Here is a 25,106-nt window from a genome sequence, read left to right as displayed (position 1 = left end):
AATTACACCCCGCTTTTCACCCTCTTCCTCTTATGGGACGATTTTCGGAATAAAAACTATCCTGAGTCCAGGAGGACTCTATGCCAAATTTCAACTAAATCGGTTCAGCGGTTTAAGCGTGAAGAGGTAACACACAGACAGGCAGACATACACACTTTCGCATTTATAATATTAGTATGGAATGGAAGTATGGATGGTCGTGTACCATATCTTTGTACGTTTCTTTGTATAATTTGAATCCCTATTAGATACACACACATGTAAAAGTTTTGCATGCGTTTGGTTACTTTAATTTAAAGCACTAGCAGATACAAACGTAAAAGCAAAAAGAAGCGGCTGCCACAGCTCTTCCTTTGAAAAATCTAAACCTATGGACATCTTTCAGCTCATCGCACAAGAAGATCTATGAAAATACGATCTCAAAACTGCCCATGCTGGAAGCGCCTATCGACAAAATACCAAAAACTATGATCTTCTGGAGAGATTACGCCATATCGTTAACAGAAGATCCGAAAGAAGGACTAAACCAAATAAACCTAAGAATATTTACAGATGGCTCAAAAACAAATGAAGGGACAGGATGTGGTGTCTTCTCAGAGGACCTGAACATACACATCATAAAATCCCTTGGTGAACAATACGGTATTCCAAGCTGAATGTGTAGGAATAATAGAAGCTTGCAATGCTATTACAAGACGACAAGTGAAACACGAAACCATACTAATACTATCAGACAGTAAATCGGTACTACAAGCGCTATGCAGCGACAAACTTACTTCAGAGCTTATACTTGAATGTCATCGGAGTCTCACTGAAGTGAGCAAAGAAGGCAACAAAGTAACAGTACAATGGATAAAGGGGCATAGTGGATCAAGAGGAAACGATGCAGCGGATGAACTGGCCAGGAAAGGTTCAGAAACACATATGGACCCGAGCCAATCATGCCCCTACCAATATCCTACATACACAACCAGCTAGAACAACATCACAGACAACGGCACAACAAGTACTGGAATGAAATGAAGACATGCAGGCAAACCAAAGAAATTCTACCGAAACTGAACCACAAGCTTACCAAAATATTACTGAAAACACCAAGAATTCAACTACGTAAAATAGTAGGATTAATAACAGGACATAACACACTAAACAAACACCTACATAATATGGGTAAAACTGACAGCCCCATGTGCAGAGCGTGCATGGCAGAAGAAGAAACAACAAAACATATTCTCCTAGACTGTAAACAGGTAGAAGTATATAGGAGCAAATACCTAGGGAATCCATGCACACTAAAGGAGGCAACTAGCAACCTGAAGACTTTGCTCGGCTTCGTGGAGGAGCTGGGGTGGTTAGAGTAGCGCTACCTTGTTTCACGCAAAATAGGCACATTGGATGTCGAGTTGCGGAAAATGCCCAGCAATACTAACTAACTAAAACGTAAAAGTTTCAGTTTGGCTATATTTGTTTTTAATCTAGCTAACCACTGGTTTTTTTTATTAAGCTGGGCTAAAATTTGTACAATTTACCTCTTATTAGTAGTTCACATTCAACATAAAAAAAATATCAGAAGTCGTATCCATACTAATGTAGCCCTGGTAAAAAGTAGTAGTAATATTTTTCTAATAAAATAAAAGGCATTGTATTTATAAATTTTTGTAATGTTATTTAATGTAGTTGTAAAACCTACAAATTGTAATTTGAACAACTTTAGGAACTTGGTATTATGAAACAATGTACGAAGGTCATCTTTCTACTTTAGCTTTCAAGTGCCATATTAATCAACTCATTTTTTTTTGAAATCGGAAGTTTTGTTACTAAAGTCGGTGAAAATACATATTTTATGAGGCACTCTGCAAAATAAATATATAATTTGAAACGCTTGATTAATAAATGATAACAAAACAAGATTTGAAAGATTACTCAGTTTTTGACTGATGTTTTACGTGTACGTGACAGATTTCAGATCCAACTTAGACATGCTTGTAATGTATAAAAGATTTATGCAAAGGTATAATTTTATTACCTTTCCTTGTATATACATGTGTAATACTGTCAATAAAATTCTTTTTCTTTGAAATAGTGCTTTTATTTTGTATTTCTAGACTCTTCTATATAAAAATCCGGAAAACTTTTGCTCGGCCTAGGTTAAATGAGGACTAGCGAATTGCACATATATCGAAAATATATGTTTGTCAACGTAATTAATAGCCTATCTCATTCTCATTATAGCGCCATGCGTTTTATGTGTAACCTTCATACAAAAATAAACAATAATCGTCAAATTTGTAACACCCGCCAATTTCTTATTGACCACCCGTCAGACTACGTCAGACCCTCTGACACTTAAGCATTTTCGCGCAAAATGGCGCCGCCACTTGACAGCTTTTTGATGTAACAGTGCTGCCACCCGAAGGGGTAGTTGCGAGTAGTGCGAAGCCTCTGAAGCTTTTTTTATTTTTTCGATATTGGCTTTTGTTTTCAGAATAATCTACTTTCTGTCCGAAAAAAACAGAATATTTTGTCTTTTTTTTCCACTATTTTGAATATTAAAAAAAAAAATATTTTTTCCAATACCTATTTTGCTGTTTGCAACATTGTCTACGAAAATATTTATCATTGGCAACATTAGGTTATTGTCTGTCAGTCAGATGGAAAAAAACAATGTGAATTTGTGAATGAGTGATAAGTAAAAATATGTCTAAATCTAAAAGTTGATAGGCCTTCATGAAGAGAATTATTGAACAAAAAAACGCGTTCATAACTGGACTTATGAACGACGGCGGGGGAACAATGCCGCACATAGAGAAGATGCAGGCGCGAACAGGGAAGGAGACAATACATTCTGGTCATTTCATGGTGTCGCACTTTGAAGCTGAGGCCCAAGATGATTTCGATGATTTGGCCGTGCCTGTACCAGATGAAGAACAAAATGTTCAAAAAGTGTCAGTGGTGGCGACGTACACGGTTCCAGGGTCCAAAGAACCTCCTTCCTTGTTTGATAAAGAAGATAGTAAACAACATCAACAGCTTTCCATTGAGATATCCCTTACAAAGTTATTCAAATGTATGACTTTGGCCTACAGGTATGATTATTCATATTAATTAAATGGACAGCTAAGAATAAAAGTGCTTATAGTTGTACATTCCAACTTCTTGCTTGTTTTCACTTTCTTGTATTTTTGTGGAAATGTCTTTTATGGATATTTATCATTGATCTGATGTTATGGTTGTAAGAGTACATTTCAGACTAATATTAAGTAGTTCAAATTTTAATATGATTCATCAAAAAAATCGGGAAACAAGTATACTTCCATTGGTTATAATATAATATAAGCTTGCAAAGATAACAAGAGGTCATCATAGTCTGCACCAAAGACACAGGTCACATACTCAGATAACTGGATTGCTTATATTATGTACTACGAACAAGTTTATAAACAATTAGTTTCTATAAATGGGTGCTGATTACAATATATATACATATATATATATACATAGCAATTATACGATTTGCCAACATTACATATTACTTAAGAAGCAATTGATCTAATGTTTTTATTTATATGATTTGGCTATTATAATAACCTTCATTTATTATGTACTTTAGGTGCAGTTTATCTTGCATTAGTCTTAACTACTTCCTTTATTTTTTTTAGGTATTCACTAATTACATACTTGTTGTATTAATGGACATGATAAAGTTAGAATATTAATACCTAAAATAATTAAAGTTATTGTGTGCTAGAAGTTAATAATATTACAAGTTAGTAGTAGTGCATATTAATAAATTAAACTACAGCTTAATCATTTTCAGATTATTAACCTTTTGAGACCCGTCGGCTCCCTGGGTAGCCAGCTTCAAATGTGGCCATTTTTGTCCGAGTCTCAAAAGATTTATTGACTAATTATTTATTTATTCTGGCCATGGTCATATGTATACACCTTTGACACAAAACTAGACTAAATACTGCGTTTTCATCATTGCAAAAAATTATCAGCATATTTAATTGTTCTCAAGTATTTTACAATTTCTTCCTTTTGATATAAAAATGTAGATTTTATCATTATATAAATTATATTCAAGAGGAATCACATAAATCTTTGCATTTATTTAAAACAAAAAACTACTACTACTTATACTTATTTCGCAGATTAGCAAAGTTTTGTTCATGAGTATGGATTTCCGAAAAGTAATGCCTGATTCTATTAATTAATCTTTGCATTTTATTATTTTATTTTTATATAATTCTGGCTTAGAGAGGTACACAAGTCATAATTTGAAGATTGTTTATTTGTGTTTAAGAGTCCCCGGCAAGCTCGGCCGAATTACACCTTCCCATACAAACATAGTTCCAAACGTAGCTCTCATTGTAAAACTATGTGTTGGATTGTAATGAAACTTTGCACATACAATGACATGAGGAAAATCCAGGTCTGTAATTAGTTTAAATAGCTCCAGTTTATAAAACAAACGAAATGGAGCAAAAACAAGTTTTGTATGAAATATTTAATTTGCTGTATTTTTTAAACTATGGTATCTGAAGCTACATAAACTAATTACAGACATAATTCCTATTGTAAGTACAAAGTTTCAGAGCAATCTAGCTAGTTGTTTTTAAATGAGAGCGGAACTACGATTGTATGGAGAACCGAGCTTGCTTAATACGCGTCACAACATACTTGTAAACTAAAATGTTTTTGGAGAGTTTCATTATTAGCCAATTAATATTCATATAGTAGGTAAATAAAGTAGTTGTACTGGCAATTTGCTTTTCCACCTGTATTTGAACTGGTAGACTAGATAAGATAAATGTCTTGCTCCTTATCAAGGCTGCTATTTGTATAAGCTTAAGATCACTTATCGATAGCAATTTTGATAACACACCTACATATTTAATCTGCCGGCTTTATATTACTACAGTACAGTTTCCACTGAAAGACTGTACATTTGCCACTTTCCTTTCAGGGCCAATTTTATTATTTATAATGTTTATTTTCAATTCTTTTCAAGACAAAATGTTTCTTATTAGTTGTAGAATATTTATAGTTAACTTATTTAAGAGTAAGGAATTATTAAATTTGTGACGGACAGAGGCGTAAAGTTCAGCAGAGCATGGTAAATTGTTTTTATTATTATTATATGTATTTTGATTAATTTATTTCCCAGACAAAAACTAACTTCACCTAAATGGAATCGTTTCAAAGGTATAAAACTTCGGTGGAAGGACAAGATCAGATTGAACAACGTCATATGGAGATGCTGGCACATGCAGTGTGAGTATTCAATTACTTATTAGGGTTCCGTACCCAAAGGGTAAAAACGGGACCCTATTATTAAGACTCCGCTGTCCGTCTGTCCGTCTGTCTGTCACCAGGCTGTATCTCATGAACCGTGATAGCTAGATAGTTGAAATTTTCACAGATGATGTATTTCTGTTGCCACTATAACAACAAATACTAAAAAGTACGGAACCCTCGGTGCGCGAGTCCGACTCGCACTTGGCCGGTTTTATGTATTGTTATCAAGTGTTATGTTATATGCCTCTTTTATACTTGAACTCTTAATACTAGTGTAAACAATAGCAATGACTACTATAACTAGAGATACTGTGAATAGTGATTTTGGCCGATTACCGAATATTCGGCCTCACTCGCGGCCGGAGCGCCGAAAATTCGGCGGTTGAATGCTTAGCAAAATATGTGTCACTATGTGTACGTTTTTAGACACATTTACTATGAAAATTGTTCGTCTACAATGGTCTATAATTAAATATTTGTTGTTCTGTAGTAGTAGTAGTGTTACTATGTAGTTAGGGGCATGGCACACTGCGTCCCATTCGTAGCAAATCTATGAAATCTGGCCTGTAATAAAAATAACATTGTTTACAATCAACAAATGCAACAAATATTCTTCACTCGAATAGTGCCCAATATTCGGCAGTATACCGAATCTTCGGTAAAGTGGTCGAATACGCCGAATACCGATTAGGTGCTGAATATTCGTGGCATGCTAGAGATGCCACGAATATTAATCATAAAATGATACGTAATATCCATATATCCAACGGGAAATACCTCTTTAACTGCGCCTTTTCATCATTTGGTATAGTTTGTTAAGTTTTTGACACAAAATATCAAGATTGTATCCTTCAGATACGATATATGTACCTTACTGATTTTTTTTTGTATAATATACCACAAATGATACCTAATAATCTTGATATCTAACCCCAAGACAGCAATTTTGAAAATAATTACATTTAGATTTGAATCCCAACATATGAAATCAAATAAAAGATAAATACCAACTGATGAAAAGGCGCAGTTAAAGGGTTAAAGAGGTATTTCCCGTTGGATATATGGATATTACGAATCATTTTGTGATTAATATGTACCGTATCTGCAGTACAGTTCCATAAGTATCGTAAAATAGGTATTGAAGTAGAACTGTGTTACTTTGTAAAATTGAAAAATTAAAAAAAAAAAATTGTTAATGATGTTATTTTCATAATTGCTTTCTTGGGGTTGGATATGAGGATATTACGTATCATTTGTGGTATATTGTACAAAAAAATATCTGCCATATCGTATCTGGAGGAGTCCAAACTTGGTATGATTTGAAAATTCTTTGTTTTAATTCTTTGTTTTAATTCTTTGTTTTATTCTTTGTTTTAATTCTTTGTTTAGGCATTTGCCTGAAATGTAATGACGTGTTAAGAATCGCCTCAAAAAGCCCTTTTGTATGATACCACACACCGTAGGTTTTTGAAAGAAAAAATTTTTTTTTCCGTACAAAAAATTAAATGTTTCAGCACTAAGGGAATTTTTTTTAGGAACTGCGGGTCAAAATTTTTTGTTTTGACCTCTAGTTTGCGTGTGCCAAACGGCTAACCTGTACATCGATTTGCGGTTTTTTTATGCGAACGGCTTACACTATTACCATTCTGTCAGAATAGGCTAAACGGGGGCTATTAGTAAGTATCGTGTACATTACAAGCAAAAGGGAGTACTTTCGCAGCGCTTTGTACGTATTTTCACTAAGAAGAGATAACTTTTTGTAATAACTCAAAAACGGTTCTGGCTATAGTTTTTATTGAAAGTATTTATTGAGCTTTTGTTTTAGGATCTTTTTCATATTTTTGGGCCCCTGGTTCAAAAGTTTGAGGGTTGAGGGAGGGGGGGGGGGGGGGGGATAATGTGTATGGTAACATACCCTACATTTTTTCTACTTCTACTACTAGTAGGTACTACAAAGATATGAACCGTGCACAACAAAATAGTACAATACAATAGTAGTGTACCTACACTAGGTACTAACAATCACTGAGATAAGCCTCAGACAGATAGGCGGATATGGGATATGATGAAAATACAAGGGTTCCTAGTTGAACAGGAATTAAAACCATACAGGTGAAGAACTTTTTTTTGTCACTCTTAGTTTTTATGGTTACGTGCCACGGGTTACGAAACCCTAATTTTATAGTATTTAAATGTACCAAAAAATATTTTTTGTGGTGTTATAAGCCAAACATGTTTGTAGAACGTGATACAGCATTTCTTCTAACAGCCACTTTTGTCCCCTGGACAACGGGACAGAATAACAGCAAATAATCGTACTACCCATAAAATCAGTTTTTAAAGCCCCATTTAGACCGTTCAAAAACTCGCATACAATATTAGATACCTACATTTCTGAATCCTGGAGCTGGAGACGTAACCATGGCAACAAGATATAAGAAAAAGTTGATTGTCCCAATTACACAGTATTGGCACCTTATCTTAAGGTCATATTGTAGCGCCTGCGCCAGCCAATGGCGCTTCGTTCCGCGTACAAAACGTGATTACCGGTTTATCTCATACTACTGTTGATATCGGCGAAATACTTTGAAATCAACGAATTTAATCAAATATGGATCTTACTTTCGATTCAAGAAGATTCAAATTGTCATGAGAGTTTTCGTAAATTATGCTGATTTCACTTAAATTATATATAGGTACCATGTCATGAACTTCATGACCATGACTAAAGGGGCGCACTGACTATCAGTCCGCCGGACGATATCGGCCTGTCACTTAGAACAAAAATTTTACAGTTCCGAACAACTGACAGGCCTATATCGTCCGGCGGACTGATAGTCGGTGGGCCCCTTGAGACAATGGGGGACTATGAGTAATATATGACAAGTTTCAAATCATTATCAATACTTTAACACTGCGCGCCAAGCGCCCCGTTTCCAATAAAAAAATGAACACACGCTAGGTGTGGTTGGCAGCAGGGGCGTAGCTAGAGGATATGGCGCCCGGGGCAGTCACCAAATTTGCGCCCCCTGACGACTGACAAAAGTTTCCTTGCTGCTGCCTTTTGCCCATTTAGGCGCCCCCCCTTGGACGGCGCCCGGGGCACTTGCCCCCCCTGCCCCCCCTAGTTACGCCACTGGTTGGCAGTGAATGTGTATTAACGAATGTGAAAGTAGCTTAGAGAAATGTAAGTAAAGAAAGAGTGGTAACTGCATACATCAGTTTTCTTACCAAAACGCGAGTTATTTCGTAGTCGACATCTAGCGTCAAGTAGTGGAATTATCAGTACCGCTACTTGACATCAGATGTCACAAGTGTCGCTACTGACGAAAAATGTACTGCTAAAACAATTTACAACCCACAGAACGGGTTTTAGCTTAGGTTAGTTAAATAGTTTTAAGTTTATGTTTGTAGTGTTTTTTTTGTAGTAATAGGTAGTAATTTGGTTTATGAATATGTCTTTCTCTTACCCCTGGTCGCTCGGTTTCATGTCTATAACTACTTGTATATACTATGTCTATGCTTTTAGTACACAAATGTTTATTTACAAATAATATTATACAAGCAGAAAGAGTTGAAAATAGATTTCGGTTTAATACGGTTATAATATTAGCTCAAAATTGTTGAGCATTAGTTTTCGTTCGTCGCGACATCTATTGTCAACTAGCAGTACTGATAAATTCCGCTACTTGACGCTAGATGTCGACTACGAAATAACTCGCGTTTTGGTAAGAAAACTGATGTATGGAGTTACCACTCTTTTTTTTACTTACATTTCTCTATAATAGTAGGTATGTGTTTAAATCATGTTTAAATGGTCATTTTTTATTTTCGCAGTTATTAAGAAACAAAATACTCTGGTGTGCCAGTTTGCATCGCCGTTGGATGTGGATACTCATGTTAAGCCAGAGGTAAAATACTTTATAACAATTAAAACATCTAAAGGCTAAAATACCACATTGATCAATGGTTGGTCAAATGGCTGAAAGGCCATTTCCTTTTGAATTCAGATAAGTAAATAAAATATAGTTATATTTTATTCATGTATATTCTATATATCGGATCTTAATAGGACGTAAACAAAACAAAAATAAAAACACGTGAGTCTGTTACTCGGCCTATAAGGTACAACATTTGGTAGGTATCTGTGTAATTACATTTATCATTGGTCGGACGACCCAGTCACGTAATTGTATGTTTTCACTGAAAGATTTTTTAAAGATCCAAATTCAATAAACTAACAACTTGCCCTTGCCTGTTATATGAATGTAATTCCTTTGTTTATTACAGATAGATTTCGTATTTCACATAACACATGTTACTGTTTTAGACAACAATATTAGAGGGGAAGTACTGGAAACGTAGAGCGGAAGCAGTTATAGCAGAATATAAAAAATGGCGAATGTTTCATATAATGCGTCTCCTGGGGAAAGGGGACACCTCCGTTCAGGATGCGGTAAGGATTCATTTGGCTAATTTACCCCTTTGTAGGAAAGTACGATTTATTGACAAATAAATGTCAGTCGAAATTCAACCTTACATTTATAGGTTGAAGGTTTAAATTAGGTCGCACAGTTCCAAATAGTTATTCGTCTTGAAACTAATACCCTTTTACATAGTACAATTTTATTAATCGATAACATACATATCCATGGCAATTTAACCTTAGAACATGGAGTTAAGGTTTAAATTAAATCACATTTTCTCAAAAAGTTGGTTACCTATCTTGAAATAAATCACCAAAGCATTTGCTTTCGGAAAGCATAATTTGGTAATGAGGAGCTGCTGATGAAAACTATAAAATTATGGCATAATGTCAAACTGTTTTGCGAATTTGGTTCTTTTTTTTAAGTTTGACAATCTGGTCGTAGTGAAAGTGAAACTTGCAGATATCGGACATGGACACGGTGGAGTCGTTCTCGCAGTGCAGCGACTTCGCGTCCAACATGCTCACGGACGAGGACTACCTCACCTTCATGAGTGACACGCTCTTCTCCACCATCTCCAGCCATCAGCCGTTCGCGTTCCCGGACCCGAGGGAGATCGGTAACTCCTCATTTACTGTCGGTTATCTAATCTACTAGATATGTGACCGAGACAGCACTATGTACGGGTATAAATTAGGTAAGGTTGAATCTGGCGTGCGCGGACTACTACCTGACCTAACCCTCATGAGTCCATATCCGGCAATCAGCCATTCGCGTTCGATCGGATACTTCTCATTTATTATCACCGCCAGATTCAACCTTTAATGTCCTAACCATTACTAGACCATGGTGCTTCTCTCTCCTGGGGTCAAAGGATCATCCATCAGATTCGATTGATTCCTCAGATTGTGGTGCCTCACTCAATGAAACTATTTTTGGTGCCTCACTCAATAAACGGAGATATTTACCTATACGCACACCTACAGATGTAGTGCATAAATAATCCTTTAACACCATTTTGACCATCGTAATTTCACGAAAACGTACGAAAGTGTCATGCTATTTCAGTCAGTCTCAGTACAAAAAGTACTGAGGTTGAGTGAAGTAGCATAACAAATACGAACGTTTCCGAGAAAATACGATGGTCAAGGATTATGCACTACATCTGTACCCATGCATATATATGCTGAATGAATAACCCTTCTTTTTGGCCTTTCCGTGGTCGGACAAACTTAAACTACATATAACAAACACAGAAAAAATGCTGGTTCTCATGATGTTACATAATTTCAGCAAGAGGTGCCAGCTTAGCAGACTTCATTCAACCAAGTTTAGGGCCACTTCAACCTAATCTTGACGATTTTATGGACACATTGGAGCCTCTCCAAGGTATGTAACAATAGTTTTTTAACTGTTCAATGGGGAAATACTTTACTTTTATTGATTGTAAAAAATGAATAGGTAGACATTATTGTAGTTCGGTTCCTTAAATATTATAGGATATTATGACACAAATTGGGGTTCTGTTAACATAATTATAACTGTCTAAAGCTGTGCTTTTTCTAATAAAACCTTTTTTTTAATAAAAACAAATTTCGTCTAAGTTATAGGTATGGCTAAAAATTTACATAAATACCTCAGCTATCAGCTCATATATACACCCTCAAAGTTTTGCACTTAGCTACCAAATACCACGTATAATGAATTAAGGCGACGGGATAGGTAGGTAAATTTTCAGATTCTGTCAATATAACCCATTTCACACACAAGCGCACTTCACGCACACTACCTCACTTTACAGGGATAGGTCAGTGACCCCATCATGTTTTTTTAAGTTAGTACTTTTAGTTTAGTATTAACCACTGGCCTCCTTTGAGGAACAGAAACTCTAAAAGCGTTCCATTGAAAGAAGAAAGAGAAACAATACATTTAATCTTGCTTTCCTTGTTTGTTCATGTCATGTAGGTCATTTGATTGTTGACTGTTTTCTGCTTAATATTGCTTTGTCAAGATACGCATTTTGTAAAATTATACCGAATAAAACCAAATGTCATTAAGTCAGATGTAAGATTGTATTTACTACTTTATACAGTTTTTCATAAGGCTCAAAATTAATTCAATGGGAATTTAAATAAATAGTTTCGGCAGGGCGGAAATTTAATTTTGGAGAATAAAAATAAAACAACAAAAATAGGTATATAAGTGGAAACAGTGTTGGCTAATTTACCTGATATATTTTCTGATATATTTTTATGTGGTATATTCGCTGTTTGTTTCGCTTATAAATTAATAAAATGAAAATTAATAAAAATATTATACCGGCATTATTTCAGTGCTGAATAACTTAGGTCGTACCCTTGATGATGTAGTTGTTGATGTTAGTTACGGCGGTGGGAGCGGCAATGAAACCGCGCAGCATAGAACGTGAGGTGCGTTGGGATAAATGCATTTATAACATAGAATTTAATCGGTGATTAGGAACCAATTTTCGAATTTGGTAATCGATGGCGATCACATAAATAGGCATTCCTATTTGCATTTTAGATTTTAAAACTTTTGTATTAAGTATTTCCACTCAGAATCACGAGCTCTTTCGATTCTAATATGAGAAAAAGTGTCCCCAAAATTTCATTTTTTTTGGTCCGATTTGTTACAGTCATAGAAGGTTGTAAGTATCAATTGAAAACCGTAACCAACGGACCAAAAATATTGGGGACACTTTTTTCGCAGTAAAAATTAAAAAGCTCGTGGATGAGTAGAAATAAAATTAAAATTCCCAATTATAACACGTTTTTTTTTGGTACAACTTTAAATAGAAATGCCCAAATGTAGCTCTAATACAATTAAGTTTTTTTTATCATATTACCTAATTTTTTAGGTTGAAATTAATTAAGCTGTTGTCATTGGCATTTAAATTCCCCGCAAAAGCGATGGCACTTGACATACACCTACTACCCTAACATTTTACGCAATAACTGCTTATACAATAGGTCACTAGATAAGTTTTGCAATAGGTATACAAATATGAAACTAAGAAGTGGCCTATCACATATACTTTTAAAAACTATTTTTCCAACGGCAATGTTTGGCGGGAGAATAATCATTTATTTTTAAATTAATGTCTATTTTTTCTTCAAGATCACATCACGCTTGTCCTTTTTAATAGGTTTTCCATTATTTTTATGGCGTTGAACTATTTATTGTATACTTTAAACATCTCTGAGATAGGTTATGGTAAATTTTTGCCTATTTATAATATTTTTATAATGATCTGCCTTTAAAATTATTATGTGTCATTATAGTCATACTTGTTATGAACAAAATGCTGCACTTCATGATAAAAGCAAGCCGCTCTGCACAGTGATAGTAGGGACCAAACTGAGCGATTTGACCCGCAGCAGCGGCAGTTTCACCCCTTAGGAACAGAGATGGCGCCACTTCTTTAAAAAATATTTCAAAAAATTCTACAAGCTAAACCAATGAACCGATTTAAATGTTTTATATCTCAAATGAAAGCGCATTATATACATTACTTTTAAAAAAATACTCAGAAAATATATACTCAATACTTTTGATAAAAACGGGAATTTTAAGTTTGTTTTTTTACTCGAGTGATAATTTTTACTTGATTTCTCAAAAAATTTTTATGGAATATGAATAGTTTAATGCATGTATATATTACTGAATAAATAACAAGTATTATAAAAAAAACCCGACACCGATATCTCTCATACTTCTCGAAATATGAAAGTTTGAATGTGAGTGTAAATTTCTTCAAGATATATTCCAAATAATTCTACAAGCTAAACTATTCGACCGATTTTAATGTTTAATATCTCAAATAAAAGCTCATTATATATACTACTTATAAAAAAATATTCAAATAACATATACTTAATACTTTTGGCAAAAAACGGCATCTTAAGTTTTTTTTTACTCGATTGATAGTTTTTACTTAATTTCATAAAAAAAATATGGAACATGAATAGTTTAATAAATATATATATAGTACTGAGTATATAAAAGTATTACAAAAAAACCCGACACCGATACCTTTCATTCTTTGCGAAATATTTAAGTTCAATTATGCATGTTCTTACAAATAAATTCTTTAAAAGAAATCTTCAACCGCAGTAAGTGCACTGATTTTAATATGAAATGTGTCATATGAAAAGAAATCACCCAATTTATTTTAATAAATAAAAAAATTAATAAATAAAAACTGAATAAAGTTTTTTCCTGGTGCTGAATTACAAAAAAATATAACAAATCTAAAATTAGGAATTATTTTTATTTAAAGTGACTACATTTGTAAACAAAAAACTTAAATGTCCTCTTCGGGTTCACCGGTAGATGTAGAACTGAAAAAAAAAGTAGTTTTGAGAAGTACTCGTACCATTTCAATACTACAAAATCACCGATCATACATGAACTGGTTGCTGTAGATTACTGTTGGATAATTTTTGTGCCTGTAGATTTACTGTTGAATTATTTTTGTGCCTAGTTGATTACCATTAAACCTATAATTTTGTGCCAGACCTATAATCAGTGGTCAGCATGCAAAATAACTCTGGATTGAAAATTACATTAACTTACTTTTGATTTGTACAGCCACCTTTGCATGATTTACACTGGGCTGTGCATGGTAAGCTGACGCGACGACACTCACAACGCATAGTTTCGCAGCCAGATTTGCAGCCACAATGGTCCAAGAGGCTTAATTGCGACCCAATCGCTGTAACTGCCGACCATTCCGGAGTCCAACTCTCTTTTTCTTTAGTCCATCCCCAAGAAGATGGACATGGTATGGAAACTTCTGGTTTCATAGCGTTTCCCCATATATGGCCCGCTTGGTAAGCCGCTCGAAGTGCATGTTTATAGAGAGCAGCTGATGTAGGTGGCAGGCTTGTCACAAGCTTGTTTTTTGAAGCAAACAAATATTTGTGAACTTCATTTACGTTTATGTGTTCCGTTTGGCCAAACAATAACACAAATCTAGGGTAACTTTATACTTAAATTAAAATATGTAGTTACACACCTGACAACTGACAAAATCAGAAACTTAAAAGTTGACATACTCCTATTTTCCCGTCTTTTTATAGTGGCCAGAGAAAGGCAGCTTGATCTGAACGAATTCTTCCAGTACGAAAACCAAATTTGTCCACCTTCGTTGTCAGTCAATGGAGGGCGTCGTTCAGGGAACAAATCTGATTTGGCCGAGAAATTAGAACCTGCCAACCCTGCCACCTACATCAGCTGCTCTCTATAAACATGCACTTCGAGCAGCTTACCAAGAGGGCCATATATGGGGAAACGCTCTGAAACCAGAAGTTTCCATACCATGTACATCTTTTCGGGGATGGACTGAGGAAAAAGAGAGTTGGACTCCGGAATGGTCGGCAGTTACAGCGATTTGGTCTCAATTAAGCCTCTTGGACCATTGTGGCTGCAAATCTGGCTGCGAAACTATGCATTGTGGGTGTCGTCGCGTCAGCTGGCCATGCACAGCCCAGTGTAAATCATGCAAATGTGGCTGTACAAATCAAAAGTAAGTTAATGTAATTTTCAATCCAGGGTTATTTTGCATGCTGACCACTAATTATAGGTCTGGCACAAAATTATAGGTTTAATGGTTATCAACTAGGCACAAAAATAATTCAACAGTAATCTACAGCAACCAGTTCATGTATGATCAGTGATTATGTAGTATTGGAATGGTACGAGTACTTCAAAACGACTATTCTTTTTCAGTTTTACATCTACCGGTAAACCATATAATTTGACATCACCTAATAATAATTAGTTGCCCGTTTATTTTTGTATTTAATACACTGACAATTATCTGATTCAATTCGGCTTATATGTATAAAAACTACTAAATTGACCTACTTTTATATTATACATAGATTATACACATAGATTTAAGATTAGATCCTAAGTATGCATGTAATATTGGTATGCCCCCACGGGGTCCATGTGGAACTACCAAGAATTTGTAATACCTATAAAACCATGGTTGCAATAAATAAATATGAAATATGAACCCGAAGAGGACATTTAAGTTTTTGGTTTACAAATGTAGTCACTTTAAATAAAAATAATTCCTAATTTTAGATTTGTTATATTTTTTTTGTAATTCACCACCAGCAAAAAACTTTATTCAGTTTTTATTTATAAATTTTTTATTTATTAAAATAAATTGGGTGATTTCTTTTCATATGACACATTTCATATTAAAATCAGTGCACTTACTGCGGTTGAAGATTTCTTTTAAAGGATTTATTTGTAAGAACGTGCATAATTGAACTTAAATATTTCGTGAAGAATGAAAGGTATCGGTGTCGGGTTTTTTTGTAATACTTTTATATACTCAGTACTATATATATATTTATTAAACTATTCATGTTCCATAATATTTTTTAAAAAAAATCAAGTAAAAACTATCAATCGAGTAAGATAAAAAACTTAAGATGCAGTTTTTTGCCAAAAGGGTTCAGTATATGTTTTATGAGTATTTTTTTATAAGTAATGTATATAATGAGCTTTTATTTGAGATATTAAACATTGAAATCGGTCAAATAGTTAAGCTTGTAGAATTTTTTGAAATATATTTTAAAGAAATTTACACTCACATTCAAACTTTTATATTTCGTGATGTATGAGAGGTATCGGTGTCGGGTTTTTTTTATAATACTTGTTATTTATTCAGTAATATATATATGCATTAAGCTATTCATGTTTCATACATTTTTTTTGAGAAACCAAGTAAAAACTATCAATCGAGTAAAAAAAAAAACTTAAGATGCCGTTTTTTGTCGAAAGTAATCAGTATATATTTTTTGAGTATTTATTTGAAAGTAATGTATATAATGAGCTTTCATTTGAGATATTAAACATTTAAATCGGTTCATTGGTTTAGCTTGTAGAATTTTTTGAAATATTTTTTAAAGAAGTGGAGCCATCTCTGTTCCTAAGGGGTGAAACTTGCGCTGCTGCGGGTCAAATCACTCAGTTTGGTCCCTACTAGCACTGTGCAAAGCGGCTTGCTTTTATCATGAAGTGCAGCATCCGGGCAAAAAATGGCCATAACAAGTATGACTATTAAAATCGCAATCGAAAACAGCACGAATATAAATAATATTTAGCAAATAATATTCTTAAATGTGTTCCCCAATATAAAGAAAGAACCAACAAGGAGCCACCACCAGCAAAGGCCTCTGTCAGCAGCAGACCCAAAACCACCGGTAAGCCAAGGCCCAAGCAATATTATTTAGGGTTAGCATAGCGCACAATTTTTATACAGTCCACTTAGGCTTTACGCCACAGTTTTTGTACTTAAACAGTAAGTTTTATTATATTTGTTTATTTCTTTGCTTTTATGAATAAATAAAATTATATCTGATATGTCACACGATACCAAAACTTACCGCAAATAAGTTTAAATTTCATTTATTTACTTTACTAGTCCATCTTCGGCACCGACTTACTATATGTGACATAATAATAATATGTGAATTGGCTGTAACAGACAGGCAGACACACCAGTGATCTTATAAGAGGTATTTTTTTTCGTTGAATCAATTGTATGCACTTACCCCAACGCACCTCACGTTCCACGTGGCGCGGCGTAATCACAATGGTCTTAAGTGTCATAGACCCTACTGGCGCTTTAGTCCTTGCCAATTTCTGCCTTTTTGAACTTTTTCCAAAAAAACGAAACCACAGAATAATTCTATCAAACTACCGAACCTGTTTACAAATTTTCACGAGAATCAGTTGCAGATACACTTAAAAAATGTTGTCCTTGCTGGAATTTTATACCGGTAGTACTAGGGAATGCGGAACCGGTACTGTTCCCAGAACCGGGACTGATATTTCCGGTACTGGGAAAGAACCGGGATTTCCCGGTTCTTCGGTACTTTTCGGTACTGAGTATTTACTGTTATATTTTTTGTTAAATGATGAATTACTTATATGAAACTGAAAGTAAAAATTCAATTTTGTGTAATTCAATACAAATACAACCTAGAAAAGTACAAATTGTGAAAATCGAGAATCGACACTAGCAAAAAATCACAATTACGTACCTCAGCTTTCTTACTTTACGCACAACAAATTTTACGCACAAGATCTATAAAAAAATATGTATATTATTATTTAATGAATCAATAAATGGAAAAGCAAATAAACGACTCATAAGAACAAACAACAGTTTCATAACCTTTCACTAATCAAGAGAAATAGTATATTTTCTTTCTTCACTCATTACCTTTCGTAGACCTTCACGAAGGCGTTCTCTTTTTGTGTCATATTCCTTGAGTGAAATTTCCCTGATTGTGCTGGGAGATTTATTTGGCAGCGGTTGACCAGCTCCTTCAAACAGCGGTGTCAAATCGAGAGATATGGTAAACTGTTTCAAAGGAACTCTGTCGAGTGCAACGATGCGGCGAATTCTGTCGTTTTTGTTATTTTTGGGTTTACAATCAAATTCATTAAGTAGAGACTATAAGCTTCACGTTCTTGAGTAGTTGGCCTTGGGAAAACGTCTGTGTGCAAAGAATCATCTCTTGTACTGGGTCCTGGTTGTGGGTCTGGCTGCACGTCAAGGACAATTAAATGAACCTTTTTTTAAATGCTAGTGGATTACGCAATCCACTAGCACTAGTTGATCCACCTAACGTTTTTAAAACTTTCCCGCACTGATGTGTGTAGTTTGTCTTTTTCTTATTCACATAATGTACGCGCGAATATTAAGAAAAATAAAATAAAATAAATATCAAAAAGTACGTTCGGATTGGCCCCCTAATCTTAACTTCTTTGTTTTAATTCACATATATAGACCATCAAACTACAACAGCTACAATACTTATAATAATAAATATTTATCTGACTACTCGAGCCGCACTGTCAAGGTTGGGGACTTTGGGTAGTTATCGCACCAAAGACCAAATCGTAGCCGGAAAATACCGAGCGGGACAAACCTTGGGCCGCCGAGACTGCCGAGAGTAGGTACTACACGGGTGCTACGGAGATTACGCGCCAAATTTTAAAGTGATTAATGCGGTTTACTTTACTAACTTTTCAGTACCGAAAAGTACCGAAAAACCGGGATTTTCATTACCAGAACCGGTACCTGAAAAGTTGAAATTTCCCGGGATTTCCCGGTACTGAAAGTTCCCGGGAGCATTCCCTAGGTAGTACCGATACCGTACGTAGGTATAGTTCTGTTTTACTTTCAAAACGAACCGGTATCGATAAATGATAACGGTACCGTACCGCTTATACCATAACGAAATCTGTCTCTGCTTTTTACGATTAATGTGTGGAATAGCACCGAAACATACATTTCGGATACTTAATTATTTTATTTAGCTTTCTACTTACGGTTATGTTCTGATCAGTATGAAAATACTTTTTCACATACCCAATTCGAAAAAGGGGTTTTTCTTTCCTGCTAGGAGGGATCAAAGTGGCACTTTTCTTCCCTGCTAGGAGGGATCAAAGTAACACTTTTCTGTTCTAACTATTTAAAAAAAAAATTGCACATTATTTTTTTAGCTTAAATAATATTTTTAAACATCATAATTACCTCATAGGTGATGTGAAAAGCAGTATGTGTCACATGGTATCAAAATTATTTCCATCTTGGGCGTAACACACTTGAATCCCTCACTACGCTCAGGATTCTACTTTAAAATCCCTCGTTACTCTCGGGATTCTATTATAGAATCCTTCGCTTCGTTTAGGATTCAATGTACGCCTTCGCCGTAAATATCCTAGCAGCACATATTAATGTCATTTTGCTCCCTTGTAACACAATCTACTATAGATACCTATGCATAAAATGTCATTGAAATAAAACATTGTTTTGTTGGATAGTAAAAATTTATATAACACTCGATATATGTATAAACATAACAAAAACCAGGCCTCAGCGATAGGTGCTTATTATATACTTATACTGACCTGCTTCATCTCTGTCTCCAAAGCCGCAAAAACTCGCTAGTAGGTACTAAGTGGTCTTGTCTGGTGCGATATAGTCACGTAGGCAAAAATTATGTACAGTATTTTTATAAGGCAACATCCAAGTTTTGCAACCATAGCACAGCATCGGACGTCAAGTCTAATAGATCATCCGGGCTACCCGAGTATGCGCGGAGTGGGCACCGCTGGATGATGTGCTCCATGGTCTGGTCCTCGATACCGCAGTCGCATAGCGCGGAGTCACTCCAACCCCATTTATGCCGGAAGAAGTTGCATTGCATCGCCCGAAGAAGATGTTGTATTGCCGTTAAACTGTTTCTTGATTCTTGCAGATTTTCAGAAAAGCACGTAGGTAACCGCATATAGACGGAACGAACGGCAACAAACTAGGTGTAGAGACTGCGACTTTCACGTATTAAACGGGTTGCATAACGCTACGTATTATTAATTGGTAATAATTATTTTAAGATAAAATTTCTCTAACATAAATAAAAGAATACAATTGTCAAAATATTTATCAGTACGGTTTTTACTCACTATTATTTTTAGTCGCTTTTGGCGACATGTTTCCCATGGCAACCGCCGCGGACACTCGTGCCTGAGGATGGATTCCCAAAGAATCCGAAACATGTCGCCAAAAGCGACTAAAAATAATAGTGAGTAAAAACCGTACTGATAAATATTTTGAAATATGTCTCACGATAGTTTAAATACAATTGTCATCAAAATTCATTGACCTAGAAATGTCATATACGTTTTTATAATGACACAAATGATTAATACCAGCATAATGAAAATAATCTCAATCAGTAAAAACGGCTCTTTAAACTTTTTTCATTTCAAGCTGGTTTTGAAGGAACAAATTAATTAAATTTGATTGTAATGTATTAATTTAGGATAGTTTACTGCAGATTTCGACCGGTATGACCCGTAAATAACAACAAATCAAATTTAAAATGAGACTAGAGCTCCACGTGATGCATTTTATTTACCCTATTTTTTGAAATACCAATTATCTACTGGTATACTTTTTCGTATGCGTATTTATATAGTCTCCATGCGTATATGATTTAATGTCAATATAATTGTCAAATGCAGCTGTCATTTTCATACGCGCAGCTACACGTCTGCTTTCGTCAGGCCCCAGCGTATGGATGGTATAGAAAGGATGCCAATCTCTTATGGCAGAATTGTTGCAAAAGTGACCGCTTTCAGCTTTAAATAATAGTTCCTAATCTTTCCGGTGGCGCTAGTTAGGCTCTGGGACACGAGTATAACATGAACCAACAAATAACCCGACCAAATTACGTAGGTTGTTTTTGGTAGTATTTCGGTGTATGGTGGCGCCGCCTAATAACTGTTTTTTGATGGACACTTTTCATACATAGAGATTTGGCTCCTTTATATAGTCTCCATGCCCCAGCGGGCATCTAAGTCAAAGAAGAATTTTGAGTGATGTCGTCAATGTATGGAAATTGTACGAAAGTTTACATTTAAGATTGAATTTCTGTGTTGTCTTTATGAGTAAAAATATAAATCGATAATAATTTGATAGTTTGGTTATTTAGCTTTCAAAATCACACAACAATTCAATTACTGTCAAAGACACAATTATATTCCGTCTTGTTCAAACGGATTCCATATTTTGATTTTTTGATACTTTTAGTGTCGATTTGTAGAGAATAACAGCAAATAAAAAATATAATGGCGTGGGGAGTCGGTACACGGCTTCTTTGTAAACAAATTAACGTGTCATTTAATGCAATTATTAAACATTCATTGAACAAATTATGTGTGCAAAGTAAGGTCTAAATCGAAAATACCATATCCCGTCGCCTTAAGGATTATGACTGCGTTTCCACCAGGGATGTGCGAGGATGCGTACCGAGCATATAGAATCACTTCATTTACCTATCCTCGCTCAGCGCAGCTCTAGGGGACAATATTCTATTGGTTTTTAACAAACACATTCCTCGCTACCTATCCTCGCACTACTCTGGTGGAAACGCAGCCTTATATGAATAAACATGTTTTGACTACATGCAATGATATAGCACTGATATGAGGCGAAGCGGTAAAACGCGGCGTCATGATTACTGCCGAAATAAAAAAATATCTTACACAAACCGACTATAGTTTCATTGTACTTAAACTTCATAATGCCAGCGTCTTTATATTTGCCATTGATTAAGTCCCAAATGCCTAAATATTAAATTGATTCTTTCTTAAAATGGCCGAATCATTATGTCTCAGTCCCAAAATACCTAAATGTTAAAATGTACCTACGTTTCTTCAAATGCCTGATCGCTGCTGTTGAGATTTCTTTAGAATAATTTTAAATTAAATACGTTTTACGTGCAGTTTATGTCGTTTACACAATTATTACGTGTAACCGTCTGCTGGGACTAGGGAATGCAATCCCGCATGAGGAATTCAATCCCGGTATTTAGCGGGACTGTCAGTCTCAGTCCCGCGGGATCCCGGCATATGCGGGATCCCACAAATTACTATACAATTTTACGAATTGGTACTAAGTTTGAAGGTTTAAAACAAAAAGTAAACAAAATTTAGAAATAGTACATTGTGTATTATGGGCAGTAAACAAAAATGTACGAACGAGAGTGAACTGAAGGCTTAATAATACGATTTCGTAATTCCTGTACCGAGGCACGCCTAATGTTCCTCAAGTCTCAACACACTTGTGAGAAAAAAAGAGGGAAAAAATTAAACTTCTGCTTAATTTCGGTACGTACATACCCTCGGTACGTACCCTAGGTCCAAATTTAGGATTTACGGACTGCATCACCTAGCAAGTGTGACGTAAAAATACACTACAACCCCAGGTCGAAATACACTACAACCCCAGGTCGAAATTTACGATTTACGGACCGCATCGCCTACGTTTATAGGTAACACCTTTTACGAGCAAGTGAGATGAAGAATTCTTTATTTAACTTCTTAAAGACATTACTGGTATAAAATACGCCTCATAGTTTTATTATTGTTTGACACAACATGCATTTAGAACTCTGCAAATCTTCCGCCTTCAAAAAATACTTTCACACACAGCGTAAATTTCCTAGTAGGTACTGTTGCTGTACTGGCAGTACTTGGAAACTCTCCGTCTCCAACATACATACAAGCAAAATTATTTATTCATATAAATAAATGTTTAGTTTTGAATATTTAATCAAAACAAATATTACTCTATTCACAAGCAAAAATAGACAAATTCGGGCGAAATTCTCTTCCGTGTCCCTTCCCCCTTCCTCCACAGATGCATCTAGGCTCCGTAAAGAACTTTCGCCAGTAGTAGACGTGTTACTTGTACTTAGTAACACGTAAGCGTCGCTCGTCGCGTCGCTCCTCAATCCCGCAAATCCCGCGGGATCCCGCTTAATTTACGCGCGGGATTAATCCCGCAAATTGCATGCGGGATCCGAGTATTTCGGGATCCTGGTATCCCGGTATTGCATTCCCTAGCTGGGACTAAAGGAGATAATATAAGTTAATGTAGCAGACATGAATATAAGTAATTTGTGGTGTAGACATCACGTACACCACGTCGATTTGTAATTAAGGTAAATTGAAAATGTGGTATTATGAGAAAAAATAAATAGGTATTCTGGGATTCAGTCATTATGACACATATTTTAAGATCTAGGAATTTTAGCCCCGTAAGTCCCGGCGTACTTGTACAAAATTAATTCGTGTTTTGTAGTCAGAAATAAAAGAAAGTTCCAAAGTCCAAAGCGCAAAAGTTGGCCTGAGACTGAGCTAGGAGGTTAATAAACGAGTAAAACAAAATTAAGGTGATCTAAATATTTCGAAATATGTCTCACGATAGTTTAATTTCGAAAATTAAGGTGCAATGCAACCAAAGCGTCCTATACCTAGTAAAGTCACTAATAGTAGGTAATATAAGAAGTGGACTTATTGGTAGAATTTGCAGACTTACTGTCAACTCCACGCCTGCCGCCGGTGCCCGAGGAACCAGCTCTCCCGGCCGAAGACAACATGTTCCGAAACAGTATGAACATGGACTCGTATGGGCATGGCTACGCCCTGTCCACCACGCACGCGAGCGCCACCATGCCCCCCAGCCAGATGACCATTCACGGTAAACCAACCAACTAGAATAACTATACAAGTCTGACTAGAGCTCTACAATTACCCCACGGGAACTGCCGTGAGCGACTCAACTGTACAGCGCGCATGTTGACAAGCCTCAAGTATTGTAATAATGCCGCGCAAGAGGTTTAGCGTGTACAATAGGGATGATGACACATGTTGAATTTTATAACAAAATGTAGTAAAATAGATAGCAAATGAGCAATTCATCACAATAATGGAGATATAAAAATAATATATGGAAATAATACAAAAATACAGGACTTGAAAGTTTCAAAATTTTACTAATTTTTAATTTCCAAAAAGGAAAATAGTAAGAGTACCATTCGATTCCTTACATTTTATTTAAAAAAAATACCAGCCAAGTGCGAGTCGGACTCGCGTTCCAAGGGTTCCGTACATTACACAATTTAAACAATGTATTTTTTATGTGAACCGTGAGATAAAATGTCTTTTAAAAACCGGATCAAAAACTAAGTAATTAAGTCCGACTCACGCTTGACTGCACATTTCTAATAGGTTTTCCTGTAATCTATAGGTAAAGATCTATTTTGTATATTTTTTTCAAAATTTTAGACCCAGTAGTTTCGGAGATAAACGGGGGGAATGGTCACTTTTTGCCTATTTTCTTTAATAACTTCTAAATTGTTTATCCAAAAATTATAAAAAAATATATATTTGAGATTCTCACAATGAGCTCTTTCATTTGATATGTAACACGATATAGTTTGTAAAACTTTATTTTTAAATTTTCTTATTTACCCCCCAAAAGTGGCCCCCTTGTTTAAAATTCTTTTATTTACGTTACATGACCGTCCAGTAGTTTCGGAGAAAATAGGCTTTGACTGACGGACAGACAGACGCACGAGTGATCCTATAAGGGTTCCGTTTTTCCTTTTGAGGAACGGAACCCTAAAAAAGATTGTATGACAACTATATACATAAACGCAATATTTCACCGACAAAAACGCAATTTTCTTGTTTTGTCCATACATTCAAGATGGGCTCTGTGACCTTGACGTCACGTTTACTTATCGTTTTTTTTTTTTTACATTTATGGCCTGGATGCGAGTCCTTTAAGCCAAGTCTTTATTTTGCTTACTTATCGTTTTGTTAGGAGCGTTTCACGAGTGAAGTACGACTGTCGGACTTTGACAATCATTTCTGACTTTTGTATTGCTTTAATGCAATGTGTCCCATATAGACATTTGATCCTAAAAATAACCCTGATCGATTGATACCATTAATGAAAATTTGTCATCT

The 25,106-nt window shown here is 35.3% G+C and overlaps 1 protein-coding gene across 4 annotated transcripts in view; it reads left to right on the top strand.

The window, feature by feature from the left end:
* Positions 1 to 2,642: 2,642 nt before the first annotated feature.
* Positions 2,643 to 25,106, top strand: part of LOC134742448 (carbohydrate-responsive element-binding protein) — a 46,930-nt gene continuing 24,466 nt past the window's right edge. For 3 of the 4 annotated variants that reach the window (XM_063675611.1, XM_063675612.1, XM_063675610.1), the window contains exons 1-7: positions 2,643 to 3,086; positions 5,171 to 5,277; positions 9,139 to 9,212; positions 9,632 to 9,757; positions 10,191 to 10,347; positions 11,022 to 11,117; positions 23,665 to 23,832. In XM_063675611.1, coding sequence (XP_063531681.1) covers positions 2,728 to 3,086; positions 5,171 to 5,277; positions 9,139 to 9,212; positions 9,632 to 9,757; positions 10,191 to 10,347; positions 11,022 to 11,117; positions 23,665 to 23,832 — 1,087 coding nt within the window. In that variant the 5' untranslated portion in view covers positions 2,643 to 2,727. Of the gene's footprint in view, positions 3,087 to 4,937; positions 5,120 to 5,170; positions 5,278 to 9,138; positions 9,213 to 9,631; positions 9,758 to 10,190; positions 10,348 to 11,021; positions 11,118 to 23,664; positions 23,833 to 25,106 lie in introns of those variants that run through there. The other variant, XM_063675613.1, reaches the window with a different exon arrangement.

This window comes from Cydia strobilella, chromosome 6 (genome assembly GCF_947568885.1).
Source record: "Cydia strobilella chromosome 6, ilCydStro3.1, whole genome shotgun sequence".
NCBI classification, from domain to species: Eukaryota; Metazoa; Arthropoda; class Insecta; order Lepidoptera; family Tortricidae; genus Cydia; species Cydia strobilella.
This window is presented reverse-complemented; position numbering and strand designations above follow the sequence as displayed.